Source organism: Helicoverpa zea, chromosome 2, assembly GCF_022581195.2.
Source record: "Helicoverpa zea isolate HzStark_Cry1AcR chromosome 2, ilHelZeax1.1, whole genome shotgun sequence".
Taxonomy (NCBI): Eukaryota; Metazoa; Arthropoda; class Insecta; order Lepidoptera; family Noctuidae; genus Helicoverpa; species Helicoverpa zea.
The window spans coordinates 5,698,563-5,714,788 of NC_061453.1; the positions used below are offsets into that span (position 1 = coordinate 5,698,563).

General features: G+C 36.5%; 1 protein-coding gene across 1 annotated transcript in view; it reads left to right on the forward strand.

The window, feature by feature from the left end:
- Positions 1-8,947, forward strand: part of LOC124643769 (nose resistant to fluoxetine protein 6-like) — a 66,224-nt gene extending 57,277 nt beyond the window's left edge. The window contains exons 11-13 of the mRNA XM_047182852.1: positions 1,181-1,357; positions 3,113-3,309; positions 7,009-8,947. Coding sequence (XP_047038808.1) covers positions 1,181-1,357; positions 3,113-3,309; positions 7,009-7,140 — 506 coding nt within the window. The 3' untranslated portion in view covers positions 7,141-8,947. The remainder of the gene's footprint in view (positions 1-1,180; positions 1,358-3,112; positions 3,310-7,008) is intronic.
- Positions 8,948-16,226: the final 7,279 nt, after the last annotated feature.

Consider the following 16,226-nt stretch of genomic DNA (forward strand, 5'->3'; position numbering starts at 1 on the left):
GTTACAAAATAGTAATATAATAATATTTCGCTGTGGCCAATATTAAAAGAATGCCATTTTTTCCCTAATGTTTTGCGATTCATTGTAAGCCATAATGCTGGACTTCATTTGTTCCGCTGAAACTGCATACACACTACACAGTGGTACGTTTGGGTTCACTACACAATGCGGGCAAAATTGAAAAACGAATATTAAAAGAGCTCGAAATCGCCGCCCCAGCTAGTATGCAATAAAATAAAAAGCCTGTTAAAAATTATTTGGGTCGATACAACGGTCCGGCCGAGATCGCGCGGAATGCTCGACGCGCCACTGATTGTGTAGCCCTTCCGAACTCGGATCCTCGCGTAATCCCCGAAAATGGGTATTTTACTGAGATTTTATCGATCTTCCCAAAATGTTATACGCTCACTTCATTTTGGTTTCCTTTCGGTGGTCAGTGAGGACATCGTAAAGGGTTCGACAAAGCGTAAATGGTCGGCTGAACAACCCGATAAGTTGGCAAGCGCGGCCGGTTTCACACCGCACGCGTACCCGACATGAACATTGATTGTTATCACTAAAACCTTGGCTTATCTCGGCAGGTTTGCATGCGAACAAAAATTCCTATCTATTTCGGGATTCTGTACTACCTATCTATAAATTGGGTGCGTATTTCGTACTTTCGAAGTGTTATTATGTAAATACTTAGTACATCAATTTCCTATTGAGTCTGTTTAAGAATGGCGGTCTGATTATTCTACCTCAATACACGTCGTATATGACTACCTTGAAAACAACTGTCTGGGAGGTAGACTGAAAGTAGAGCGGGTGTAAAAATAACAAGCTCAGCACGAGTCAGTTTGACGTAACAGACGCCTGGAGCCCGAGGTCGTTGAAAAATTTATTAGAGTTTTATTATAGGGAGGAATTACTTCCCTCTCGCCCTCCAGCCGTCTCATCACTGAAATTTATTCTCCTCATATAATATACAACACATGCGTGGATGCCTATTCAAATCAATTGTGTGTAGCTTCCGAGTGTAATTTCTGTGGTTCGTCTATTTATGAATGTTTACATACATTAGCTTTGAACTGCTTCAATTCATATTCCATTCTGGAAACACACATTAGGAACTTGCATTTTGCAGCCTAATTTTAATTTTCAAATGAAAACTTGAACTAATAATTGTGAATTCTTCAAGGTATGGTAGTAGGCTGGTACCTCCACAAGACAAAGTGCCAACTGCGGATTCCATACTGGGTGGTAGCGATCGGATGGCCGGGCGCCCTCGCCATCATCGGCAGCCTGATCTTCAGCATGGTGGATGGTTACTTCGAGGTCTGGCCCACTGCCTTCTACATCAGTGTTGGTCATACAGGTAAGACTCACAACTTACTGATAAAGTCTCTGATAGCCTGTCAGGAACTTATCTGACTATTAAATTATAATTTGTGGTTTCACAGCTCTCGGATAGCAATATCTGGTAGAAATTATAAGCAGCCAGCTTTCAACTGGCAAATAGCTTTTACTCTCAGATAACTAACTGAACATTTGTCGGTAGGCAGTGAAACCGGGCCTTACTCTTTAATACTTTAAATACGTGTCTTAACGGAGGTAATAATGTCAGCAGCTAAGTAGTTATGTAAAGTTATTTTCACTTAGTATAACGTGATAAGGTAATTTTGTATGAGCAAAAATTGACAGCCTCTAATTCCCACTTTGCTTAAACAGTCAGATTCTCCAATTCCTGCGCAAAGTATCTGAATCCGATTAGTTGGTGGAGAGTGCTGACGTTATCGCTCCATTAAGGAAAAGCTCCATATCTCCTGTCCTATCTAAATACCCTATTTAAAAGATTTTTTCAACACTGACATAAATACTTAGTATTATGTTACGGTCAGCATTAAAAAGCGGGTAGTTGATAACAGTCTAAGATATAGGAGACTCATTAGTGTAGCCTCACTTTAACTACCGCTGTACTTTCGACTTTATGATTGACCACATAAAGTCGGCTTCTGCATGGTAGATACCCGACACGATCGACTCTAGTCGATGAGAATCGGTCACTGACAAAAAGCGACCACCTAAAGTAGGTACATAATACCCGAGTAATAAAATTTGATCAGATCGGAGAGGATCAATCATACTCGCTCCGATTTCGTGGATTGATTTTTTTGTGGGAAATCTACGTTAAAGTAATGTAAGAAAAATGTTTTTTTCACTAATCTGTAATATATATCATACATACCGTTTTTATCGGTCGTCCGCAGTACCTTTAAGGTTCTTTTATAAATAACGCTGCCGGATCGGAGCGCAGAGTCACCCATAAAATTCTTTCATCAGGTTTTATGCCGCATACCAAGAAACGAGATAAATATTAAGTAGATCGAAGTACTTAAGAAATAATCATAGTGTGATAAAGTTTAGCTACGTTCAATATTTACGTAGTGGATAAAAAGTGTATCACCGGAATATATGGGTTGAGACTACGTAACTGTAGTATTCTCGTAGCAGGAACTACGCCGTAGTTCGGTGCGTAGCGTAACAAGACACTTAAAAGTTTCGCGTCCATTTACTTGTTTAATTTATTGCTCTGTTTTGCGTCCAAAATATTTACTAACTTGTCTTGTTGTCCGAAAAACTCGTCTTGTTTAATTACTAGTAAAGTCTTGTAACTAACTTATTAAATGAACCACTCAAGCACTTTCATAAAGTTTGCGTCTAAACTTCGCTAATTGCTTTACTCCTTTATTGTTGTCAATGAACATTTAACAGTTTCATTATTAAAGACTCTTTGATTTTCTTATGCACCTACCTACTGCGAGGAATAATTATTGTTATTTCTAACATATTGCGACACATAGCAATTCGTATCATTTTATGACGATGCCATAAGATTATCATATCACTCCTGCAAAAAGAAATATACACGAACGTACTATAGTCGACCATACAGCGGATTTGATTTTAAATAGGCCTTTTGCAAATATTCAACATTACAAAATATCAAGACCGCACGGATCTAAATCGTCATTACTTTGGAGAAGAACTGGAAATAAACATGGAGCTGTTCTATTTACTATAATTTTATCACATTAAAAACCTTTCAACATTATAATTTTGTTCCCAACAGCGTGGGGAGTAGCAGTAGCCTGGGTGGCGATCTCATGCTGCAGCGGGTACGGCGGGCTGGTGAACTCGGCGCTGTCGTACCGGGGGCTGCTGCCGCTCAGCAGGCTGACGTACGGCGCCTATCTCGTGCACCCTACCATCATGATGTACACCTCCTTCCTGCTGGATGGCCCTTATCATATGCAGAATTCTACTGTGGTATGTATAACATAGTATTTGGATCGTCAGTATAATGCACCCAGCGGATACCCAAAGAAAAGTAAGCCCTGGAAGAGATGGCTGGACGACCTGGGTGCCTGCAACCGTTGTTAATGAGAACACTCAAAAGATTGAAAGGTGTGGATATAAAACGATAAGGCCTGCAGTGAAACCCAGTAGTGTGACAGTCCAGGCTAGGGATTTTTTTTTACAGGCAGATAAGCAGCGGCTATCGAACTTTCAATTCCAAGAAACATAATTTAGAGTTGTTGTAGCATAGATCCTTCTAAAACCTATAGGTATATTTGTACAGATAAAAATATACTTTATCGTGTCATACATACCACGTTATCAGGGGTGACTCATTAACCACTCCCTACTTCACCCTTTTTAGCAAATATAGGCGTATACTTTATTACAATAGCTTAGTACGTTTGTTTCGTTTTGCTACTAACTCGCAAACATCCAATGTGATGTCGTACAAAACACCAACTTTCCAACTGGCCACACATAACAATATACAATTGACTCAGAATTCCTCGTTTTCATTCCGTATTGAACTATATTGGAAACATGAACCGCGTTGGGTGTTGTTTTGTTAAGCCAAAGCGACCTTCATATTTTTTCTACATTATTAAAACAACCAAGCAACGGTAAACATTTACTTTCTCTATGTAAATATCCTAAATTTTTCAAAATATGTCTTGGTACGAATATAGAGAGTAGGTACATACTAAAATGTTAGAAGCAAGTTTCCTTCATGAGGCGTGTTTTTTACTAGCACGTAAAGATAACCCGTGTACCACGGAGCTATCTAGTGAATGTATTGACATTGCCTAGGAACAACGTGTGTCTAATAGGGCACACGCAACTGACTCATTACGTTTGAGGTAAAAATAAAAATGTAGGAGCGATTTCATTGGGAGTTTCAGTAGTGAAATTGTTGTTATTTTTCAATCAAGACTTTTATGTAATGTCAAAAATACAAATTATATAGGTACCTGGAACATTTTTATAATTAGTATAGTAATGGTTAATTTTAGTTTCATAGTTCATTTTATGATGTTTTCCTACACCGAGAAGGAAGAACAAACAAAACTATGTTAATTACTCGTAATAACAAGTAGTTCCAAAAACACATGCTGAAATTCAAATCATTCCGAAAATCATAGAAACACCCTTCATTTATTTTACGTCCGTAACTGGGAGTGACGGGTTAGATAAATACAGGATTCCACGAAGGAATTCGGGACAGCGAGATTAAACTGCAACCGTATCCTATTGCCGACATAAATCTCTCATCTGTGAGACAACGGCAGCATCAACATACGACCTAAAACTACAACATAATGAGAGATAAACATGTCATTACTGTCGCCTTTTGACGTAAAATGTGTCGTAAAGTAGGGGCTAAAAGTTACAATGCCCTTGTAGTCGAGTATACTTGGCAGGCACAGATTTATGCCGCGCTCTCGACATCCATTCAAACGTTGGCACATGAAAGGCCCTTGAATTGTGAAAAAACTTCTACCCGATGTAAAGTACAACATTTTTCACGACACGGGACCGGCCGTCATTGGTCATTCTTTTGTAAGTATTTTCCCCGAGTAATTGTAGCTTTTATTTGTTGCCACTCATTAGTTCGTGTCAACGCAACTAGAGTACTTACTTACAGCTCGAGTTGGTAACTAGTTACTGGTCGCCCGACACCTCCTAATTGATACTTGAGAGCTATTTCGTATCGAGTATCTTGCAAACGAGATAAACCTATCAGGATAATTAAATTCTGGAAAACAAAATGTCAAGAGAAATACGAGCCTCAAGTATTCGTTATTTTAGATATTTACCTGAAATAGCAAGATAGAAATTTCCTATGAACTGCTAGCAGTGAAGCCTTAGAATTCTTACTAAGATTTACTACGATAGTGACTTCTCGGTCGAACCAATTTTAATGAAATCAACGTTGAAGTGGAATTTCGTAAAACTAATAGCAACTATATTCTATAATAACTTCCCTGCGTGTTACTATATAAATATATTCACAGGTATATTTTAATTAAATGACATTTAAAGGCATAATATATAATTGCAAATTACTCAGGAAGAGCATATTCACAACACGGTTTTATCACCCTATAAACGTAAACACGTATTCTATATAAGAAGATCAATGATCATAAATAATAATATGTCGATAAAAAAGTTTTTAAATAATGATCATGTTCGAGTGCTAATTTGGCTGTAAAAACGGTCACATATTCATATAATGGCTTTTATAATCTGCTCTAATTAGTGTAAAGACTTTCCACGAAATTGCAACATTTCACAGAAATTTAACGCTTTTTAGCTTAACTGGAAGTTGCTTTCTTGAAGTTTGATAGTAATGCACTCGGAACTGCAGCTGCGACGTGATACAAAACTTAAGAACAACTATATTCCGTAGAGTATTGTGATGTTTCATAGTACGATGTAGTGCTGTTCTTAATGGGCAGGGGACGCCGTGCCCCTGAAACAACCTCGCTCACGTACACAGTTAATGTCAAAGCAAAACGCGCCATTAAACTTTGTTAATGGATGTCTCGCTTAAACTCACACAAACATAGCTGCAGACCTTCAAGTATTTTTAGCCACCACCATTTATCAACACGATAGAAAACTGTCACTTAATTAAGTCAAAATCAGGAATAAAGTTAGGATGACTTATTACGTCGGAATTTATGCCTCTTCATCCCTCCAAGGGCTAACTCACCAAGAAGATTTATATCACGTCGCCACCTCATATCAGGGAGTTAGTTGTTCGTACATTTTACTGTTCTAGTTGAAGGACAAGGGGGAACCTCATTCCTTAGTCAGCGCCCACTCAAGATTGAACATAAAATTCGTAGCAACTGGAATATCCCGAGTTATGAAATTGCACTCAACCCATAACCTTCGTTTAACTTTTACGCTCTACATACAATCAGCTGAAATGCTCTCCGCAAATATCATTTCGGTGAATGTGGCCGGGATGTGTACGAAGTTTTCTAGAAGTGTACTCAAACTGAACCTGAATACAGCTGATAGGATGAGCTACTCTCAAATAAGATACATAACTATCTTACCTTTAAAAGATGGCTTTTGAAAAGTATTTTTGATATCAAATATGGAAAGCCCATACATATTTGAATTTTTATTATTCATACAAAATAAACAAGTAACAGCAACTATCATAATTAATTTAAACATAGACGCCATTATGGCAAAAATAGTCTTCATAATTTTATGAAAAGAGTTGGAGCGGGCTCTAGTTTCATGCTAATTATGACGTAATTAATGTTTAGTTCCCTTTTCATTAAAGAGCACTTATTAAAACGGCTTAAAGTTGATCTACGACTCGCCCGGGGCTCACTTCCTCACGCACTTGAACCCTTGGCTCCCGTTAATATGATATATACTATTCGTACTTACTTTTAGTCGCGAGCAAAGCCTCTTTAGACTCATTTACCCACTTTTAAAAAATGGGAAAATTAATGTAGTTCTATTTCATTTTCCATTTTATTAGGCCTGAAGTAGAATTCCAACTAATTCAGACCACCACCATTTCTAATACAAATTCTGTTAAATTTATTTGAAGACTCGTAGATATTTTTCTTGTGTAAATCACAAATGAACGACATTTTCAGTTTGAGGTATTTAATTTCTGTATAACTTTGTCCACAGCTCGCGATTTACGCTGGCTACGCAGTGATGGCATTCTTGGCTTCATTCGCCATTTCGCTAGCTTTTGAAGCGCCTGCCGTCCGACTCCTGAAGATCATCAGCGGCACTCCTCGCAGCAAGAAGAGCTCCTGAACAAACATGAAGTCACCACGGTTGTAGCATTAACACGCCTAAACACACGTGTTGATTACTGCGTTACTCAACGCGCACTTATTGATGCGAATCAATCAATTGTAAATAAAAACTTATTATTATACCTTCTCAAAGATATCACTTACACAAACGTCAGAACGAAAATTCGATATCCGGTACATTTGGTGATTTAATTTCCCGTCTCTAGTAATAAGAAACCTTTTCCAATGAAGTGCGCTCTATCGAAGCTTTATTTAGGTTATAATTTAAGAAGCCCAAAATACTAAGGACTTAGTTACCAATAAAGACTTTTATAGTTACCAATGGGAGTTCATATCTTTTTATCTGTCGGATTTGAACATAAAGTTGGGCAAATGGGAGGCTATTGGTCGTTCCCGTCGCCGTTCGCTGTAACATGGATTCTAAGGGGCAATGTTTTACTGCTTTATCTATAGACGGCACATTGTCACATGTGCGGTAATCCTGTGACCCAGTTGCCAAGTTAAACACGTGCTTGCTCAAGTACTGAGATTTTGGCAACTGATTGAGACGCACTCGGAGTTAGTGTACCTGCACTATTGTATAAAAATGAGTGAACTTATATGACAATTCGAGATTACGCGCTCGTGGATCAGATAAAAAGTTGTTGCTTGCTCATTTACTTTAACAACTTTAATTCAGGGATGATAAATTTAACATGTCAATTATTCTGGTACTCAAAATAAAAGCAGCTTGAAATTAGATAGCAAGTTTGATGCTCAATTAGAAAACGCTACATTATTTCACGACATGTTTTAAGCCCCTACAGGTTAGAACTGTCCGTTGAAGACATTCATGTATCTACTAACGTCAACATAAATCAGTGAGGTGATTTCTGGAATTGTCAAATCGTGTCGCTCGAGAATATGATAATTTATTATGATTACACTCCATAACCGCGCCTACATGCAATGAATCAATCATGCTGGCTCACCGCACGTTATCTCTTGCGCCACATCCATAATTCCTGGGTTCATTGTATAATAACTAGGTTCTTGTTAGGCACCCGAACCGCACGATACCGATAATGTTTTTGTGGCCAACAACGAGACAGACGCCACTTGAATTTATACCGACATTTCATCTTCAAATTAAGTTCGAATATTTCGCTACAAATTCTAATCAATATTGTAGCAGACTGTAGATCGCTTTATCGCTGTTTTGTTTGTAAATGTTCCATGTAAAACATTATCCCGTAAATCATAATTTAATTAAGGCCACAGATTATACATATGTTTGTACGTATAATTTGTGTTTAATTTCGAGGACCTATTAAATATTTTCTACCTCTAATAAGTACGTAGTGATATGCTCAGTTAGTCCTTATTTGACGGTAGCGTAGGAGTAGGTCCAAAACAAACTTTGCTTTCGTTGGTAAGTTAGTACAATGATTTTGTTTTATGTATTTCTTATCAATAGTTAGCAAGGAGAGTTTAGCATTTAGGGTATTTTTACGGTAATTGTTTTTTTAATAAGTGATATTGCATTGAATATTTAGAGGTCCTTGATAACATGTTCATGTATTCTGTTATTTTATTGAGGTTCGGAAATTATTTCATATGAGATCTGCACATACCTGATAATATTTATCTAGTTTTTGTTAAGGCATTATTCGTTAACGTTATCATACAATGTTATGGTAAAACGACCTCAGTATGCTTGGGAATAAATTGTAAATATAGTAACATATTTGATCAAAATGCTCTGAAATCATGTTACTTAATATTGTAAATAGCAAATTTTATAATAAAGCATTATTTAATTACTATCTCGTGTCTAATTGATTTGATTCAACTTTATACAAATCCTACCCCATTCCAGAATTTGGCTCTGTATTACCTACTGTGTAGTATTTCTATGTATTGGTAATATTTGCGTAGGCGCCTAAGTTTTGATCTAGAAACAACAAAGTGAGACAAAGTTCTAAGTGATGTCAAAGCACTTAGACTTATTGCCTACTTGAGTCTGTTCACTTTGAGTTACTCAACGGAATGCTATAGACATTTGTTTACATATGGAGATGTAGACAAGCATAGCACTTCACTAAAATAGGCGACAACATACTAACTAAAGCTTTATAGCGTTGGTTATTTTTGTTTTGCACCGAGACTAACAAGATTAAGTAATAGTTTACGTAAGGTCGTTGTCACCGTTAGAGTAAAACCTAAACAAACTTATTACTGCTATATTAACCTTTATTTTTCCTGAAAAACAAAACCTCATTTCAAACGCATTACAACACAGTCAAAGGAATAAAACTAATGGGCTCAATGGGCTGTAAGAGCAAATCGCACAACGGAAAAATAATACCGAGCTCCTGAAATGATATGAGATTAGGGACGCAGGCTTTTGTGCTTCAGCGACAGCCGCAGTGGAAACGACAAAATAGTCGCGCGATCGATCCCGCTTGCTGGCTGCCGGCTGCCGTACGCTCCAAAACCATAACCATCGGTTATAAAATACCGATGTGCCGGTAAGTGATAACACCATAAAGAACACTGATTTTATTAACATATATCCGATTCATGAATATGTGAATCGAACACATTCTTATTTTGGGTGTAGGTAATTTTGAAAAAGATTTGCATATAACTGAAAAGGCCATTAAAAGTAAACCTCACTATTCTCTTTGATTTTACAGCATAAACAATAATGGCCAATTAAATTGGTTGAAAAACTCATAGCTAGAGTTGGCTGGATTGCAGATTATAAGGCCTAAAAAATGTAATAAAAACAAATGCTAATAGAACTTACAAATTGCGCGCTTTATGTCGCATAACGCATAACATTGTCTCTACGAACAACAATGATATAAAATTAAAACTTTAGTCATAAAATTATCATAAAGATTCAAACTGCCATACCAAATACTATTTTAAAAATAATTGTTATCCGTTACAATTAATTCTAGAGTTTGTCGAAATTAGCGTATAATCAAAGCCTATATATAAGTCCCGTATATTTATGAGATTCAATTTTCGCCGATCAGTAAAGCTGTCCACTTCTATTAATGAAGCGGCGTTATACAGTTAAGAGGTGAAAACCGCGGAATTGATCCGTGATTGTACTTATTTCATTGTTTTCAATGAAGTTCTCGTAACGCTAAAATCCTATTAAAACTCAAATATGGATGACTGCACACCTAACTGCCATGAAAATGCACAATACAGGCTGTAAAACGAAGCATCACAAAAGCAATGCGAATTTAATCAACTTAAGAGATTGAAATACATAAACTTTATTATCATAGCGTAGAACGCTCGTTATACGTTTATTCAGACATTGCCTATCTTTACCATTGTGCTTGTAGGCGAACAAATACATTGTAATGCCGACGGGGAATATATTATCTGATTAAATTTACGAACTCACAAGTTTATTATACCTGCGTACACTTTACATTGTATGACTTGTTAATAGGAACTTTGCTCTGTAAGGTATACCTATAAATCTTGTTGATTTTGGTTACATTCAAATTTGGTTTCTAATATACCTACACGTAACTATTTGCTGTTTACAACAATTAATACCTTCAACAAACTATTATATTATTTTCACTGCTACAGTATCGATAAACAATATAATTTCAAAAAATATTAAAGGTGGACCTCGTTGTTATGAAAATCGTATTGTCTTGTCTACTGTCCTAATACAAAAGGTACAATTATAACAATAACCCCCAAAAGGACAAAGAAAAATCTGTGTGAAAGGGTTGAAAAAACATTTTTGTGGAATGAGCATTTCACAAAGCCAGCGTGAAACGGTGTGCGGGTCTGGTCCACTCCAAGATTCTACTAATTGCTTTGCCGCTTCCTGCAAAAAACTGGCCTGACTGTTAATTAAAGACATTTTTGCTCTCTTAATGGGGTCACAAGTAGTTTCATTAGGAAGAGCTCGCTGCACCCAGGGCCCCAATTGCAGCTTCGACAACTTTATCAGGAATTAATAACATTGCTCTCATTTCTAAACCCCTTTAAGATATCATGTGAGTAATTTCTGTTCATCTTTTCCATTTCTCTTGAAGTTGTGTCTTTAATCAAAGCTGACCCAAAGTAATCTTTCTAGATTGTATCTTTGCAAATTCTATTTAATCTTGAACTTATTAAAGCTAAGATATTATAACTGTTAAGCGTAAATTTAAGGTGTTTAATGCGCACAACATTGCTTGTGAACGAAGTTATCTCAACTATCTAGATCGGGTCAAACTTTAGAGCACAGTTTGTTTTACTTAGCGTTAACAGCATCACTGCTAGGTAAATATTTGCCTTCTAAATTAGTGTGTCGACTTGAATTATTTTACTAATTATAAAAGGTTGCAAAGCGCTAGCGTGAGCTAATCAAAAATTTAATTTAATAAAAGGTTATAAATTAGTTTAGGCATATTTACGAGTGTAATTTAGGGCCAATTTTATCTTATCTCATAGACTAGCTTTATAAATTCATGAGTTCATAGATATATAAAAATCCACATGAGAAAGTGTTAAATCCAATCAAAACGAATGATAAAAGACTAAACCTGCTAAGACCACATAAACAGGCAGGCGCACATCCGAAGCTTTCACATCGCTATTCATCTTTGAGCACCGCCGTAATATTCGGACGCCCAATTTTTACCCTCGCCTCGGGCAAAGGAATCATTTTGCCTTTCACGTGTGCCGTGCTGGCCGAAATAATAAAAAAGTTATTCAAGTTTGAAATTATGCTGCCCACCTAACAATAATGAGACTGTAGAATCTGTAGCTGTTAACAAAAGGATTGTTGTATGTAAGGTGCTTTAATATTACCTGCCAGGACTTGAATGGGGGGTAGTATTGCGTTTATAAATTACAATAGTTAAGATAAATAATTGATTATTTGTCATATTTTTTTTTTCATGCAAAAAAAAATACGTATAAATTTGACTTAATTTATTAGTTTAAAACCATCCAGTAGAGTTGCGCGTTGCCACTCGTGCAGAACAGATAGAAAGAGATAGCAGGGCCCCGATTCTCCTAAGTTAAAAATGTCAAAATCGAATAGAAATCGAATCGCAATATGATCGTAATAGCAGTTTTAACCATATCGGGCATTCTGCTACTAATAAAAGACCAATCGTATTCGATTGACATTTGATTGGTGTGCGATTGGTCTGCTATTTTGATGATTTTGGTCTATACGGTAGTTTGCTGTACAATCATTTTGCAATCGTAAATCATTTGCAGACAAAATGATTCATTATTGAATGACAGAAAAGGATAAAAAGGCTTATTTCAAAGAAAAAATAGCGGAATGCCACATACGCTTCAATCGTAATCGAGTCGGGATTGGATCTCAGTCGAATCGAGTCGAACGTCAATCGAAGGTCGCTTAAGTAAAATTAGGAGAATCGGGCCCCTGTTGTTTTCATTGACAAAGCGACACTACGCGCTTAATTTGTGAACCACGTTATGCAATGTCTCAAATTGAATTGACTGTTCCGGGGAACGAAATTTCTTCACTATTGTAATCTATAAACGCAATACTACCCCCCATTCAAGTCCTAGCAGGTAATATTAACCAGGCACCTTATATAGTTACTACTTAAGTATTGACGCACATTAGCCTACATTTGTAAATGTACACAGCTACAGGGCGATAAAGTGATAGAAGTCACGTACCCTGACGGTTTACGAGGGCTCGACAATCGTGCCACCAAAACATTTAAACTTCCCCACGCCGTTAATCGACGAACGTTGTCGATTCAATATCAATAGGTAGATTCCTTTCCTCTTTCTCCGACCCGTGCCAAAGTTAGTGCTGGACAAATTCAAAATGGAAACAAAATAAATGTTGTAACAGGATAAAACGGAGATGGCAAAACGATACAAAATGTAATGAGTTTCGAGTTTCCGACGGCGAATTTTACCGAACGTGGGGTATAGATACCTTCATACATTAACTTCCTACGTTTGGCTGAATTTCGTATGAAGTAAGCTTTGCATTAGGTATAACATTTCAGTGGGCGATACGTGTTTTCTGACAGTTTGTATGGAGTAACTTTTCAACTTTTATGTCACCTCAGCCGAAATGAGCCCTAGCAGAAATGTAATGAGCTAAAGTTAAAATTGCAAAATCTCACCCAGCTCGTTACGTATTTTTTCAGAGGCAGTGAATAAGCTACGAGTGAAAAATATTTTTAAGCAGAATTTTTAAGTCATTGTGGTGGTGGTAAACTTTTACAATAATATTTTGAAGAATTTTTACTAATTAAGGAACCACAGTTAACGTGAAGTGATTTACTTCTAGAGCGAAGGTTAACAATGAAAATGAAATTATACCAAGACATTCGATGTTAACATTGATCTCAACAGTTGACTCGACCTCAATGCACTTTACGACAAGGACATATCGGAATGTTACAATAAAACATACATGTAATATACTTACTTTTATTCATTAAATATGAATCCCTGAACAGTAGTTTTATTTTACGGGTTCTACGAGCATTCCCTTAGTGCTTCGAAAATACATTACGAGGCGTTGGGAATTCGTTTATATTTTTGTTTCTACGACCAAATCTTCTTTTAATACGTCTTTTATAGATTCGAAATTTATTGCACACGGGGTGTATACGTTATTTACTTCGTAGAGGTGTGTCCCCTTTTATGGTTCTCATCAGGAATATCTTTTTCATTTTATTGCCGTTATAGAGCCCTATATTCCATGGAAGTGGGGCAGGGGAACAAAAAAGTGGCTAGCCACCACCGGGAAATATTATGACAATAAAATCGCCCTTCGTTTTTCAAGATACTTTATGCATGCAGTAAATAGGAGAATCCCTTGAAATTGTTGTTATCATTCATAAGAAAATCTTTTCATATACCATTCCCCATAAATATGGAGATTATCTATTAAAAATAATGTTCAATTCAGATAAACATGGATGTAATTTATATTAATCATCTCAACGACATAATTGTTGAAGCATCTGATTAATTTTCTGAAGCAAATTGGATTTCATCCCCTTGCTTCAGCCATGTTCGAGGCAGTAGCTTATATTGTTTCTCGTTTGCCGGTAATATAGGCGTGATAATGGATGTTTAAGCTTAGCTTAAGCTAACAATAATGGCGTACGCTCTCATGTGCAAACACTATATAGTGCAAACAGGCAGGAAGACGGGACCTGACCATTGACGCGTTTATCTGATGGTCCCTCGTCACGCCCTCTCCCTCGCCACATTCACTCCCTCTAAAATTAGTTCAGGCATTTCATGTCAAACAACATCGGTTCGTTTGATCGGAGTAGCTTTGAAAATATTTTTCGGCAAGGAAGAAAGGTGTCCTTTCAAAAGATTGTGTATTATGAGAATGGTCAATATTTTTGTAAAAATAACTAACAAGTATCTTAAATGAAAAGAAATACGCTAGAAATTGTGGTGAAGTAAATAGATAACTTGAATGAACTGAAATATGTAATCTAGAAATGGAGGTAACGTAATTAATACTTACCAGATAATGCTGAGAGTCCAAATGGAAGTGCAGAATGTTTACGACGCATAAGTAGCAGATAGGTACGTATACGATTCCTACCTTGTTTTTTGCTTCTGGCAGCATAAATGCCCTTTTTTAGTAGTCGAATAAAAAAGAAAATAAGAAAACAAGAAACCACCTGTTAAATATTGCGCAATCTCATGAAGGCTTAACATGGATTGACGTCACTTGTAAATTCGTGTGTAACGTGTGAGCCAACGCAATAGAAGACACTTAATAATTAATGCTTATTTCCCTGTGAAACGGCCTCTGAAGCCAGCTCGCCGATTCAAAGCCACTCGAGCCGAATATTAGATTCGATAAGCCTTGCTCTACACTCTGTAGATGGCATACAGCTTTATACGAATTGATATTAAATTGTCATCTTCAGTTGGACTTGGTAATTGATATTTGGAATTCATTATTTGGCTTTTCCGTAAGTGGAAAAGTAACTGACAGCCTGTTGTGAAGTCATTGCCCCGATCAAAGTACATACAAAAAAAATTTCGTAAGTCATAACTAATTCTATTAAACAATTCATTCATCCAAAATAATACTAACCATTTTGAAATATGACCAGCCATTAACGTTTAGTTTTTTATTTTATTATTCACAAAAAAAAAGATTCAGTTATTCTGAACAGACAAGTTTTATGCACGTATTTTATTCAGATTTGTGGCAACCTTTTCAGTTCTGTTAAATTACTTTATATTTTTACGCTACGTGTATCTGTGAATGGATCTTTTTTAACTTTATTTGCGTACGATGCATTAATTCCATTTTCATTTTAATAAACGTTTTATTCTGCAAACCAGCATACATATGAAGAACTTATTTATAGAACTGCTACAATGAAACAAACTATTATAACAGATATGAAATTTCGTTCAAAATACAACTAGACAATAAAGGCAAAACTTCTACGAAACAACAACCCACTGAAAACTGATTTCCTTAATAAATTCAGTGTCAAAATTTTAGGAACAATAATAAATTAAGCGGGACGTTTCGTCGCAACGTGAACTGAGACGAAACAGTAATATTGTTGTTGTTCGGCTCCGTGGCTGATGCCGCGATAATTCCCCCTTAATTGGATCACCAGTACTTTAATAAAATGAAAACTGGACCAGAGGGACGGCAACAGAGGGGATTTAAAGGTGCTCGTTTCTCACGACCGAAATATTACAGCAATTAGCGAGAGTAATCGGTTGCGTACATTTTGGTAGGCTTTTAATATTTCACAGTTATCTTTGTGCCACCTCGCAGTCACAAACACACGAAACGTAATAATTCTTACAGGGGACTTACGCGGATATCTTATTCATGCAGTGTCTGATCGCTTTGAACCCGCTCCAGCTTCTGTAGTTACATAAATAACTATTTTCCAATACTGCAAAAGTTGAGGTTGTTTTCATAACAGTTATTTTCCACTTTTATACTTTTGGTTGATGTAAGGTTAAGTACTTAGGTCAATTTTTAAAAAAGTTTCAATAAAAAAAGTACCTCTGTGGGTACAAAACCGTTTTCTAATGTTTTAATTTTTTTATCCTAACCTCAGC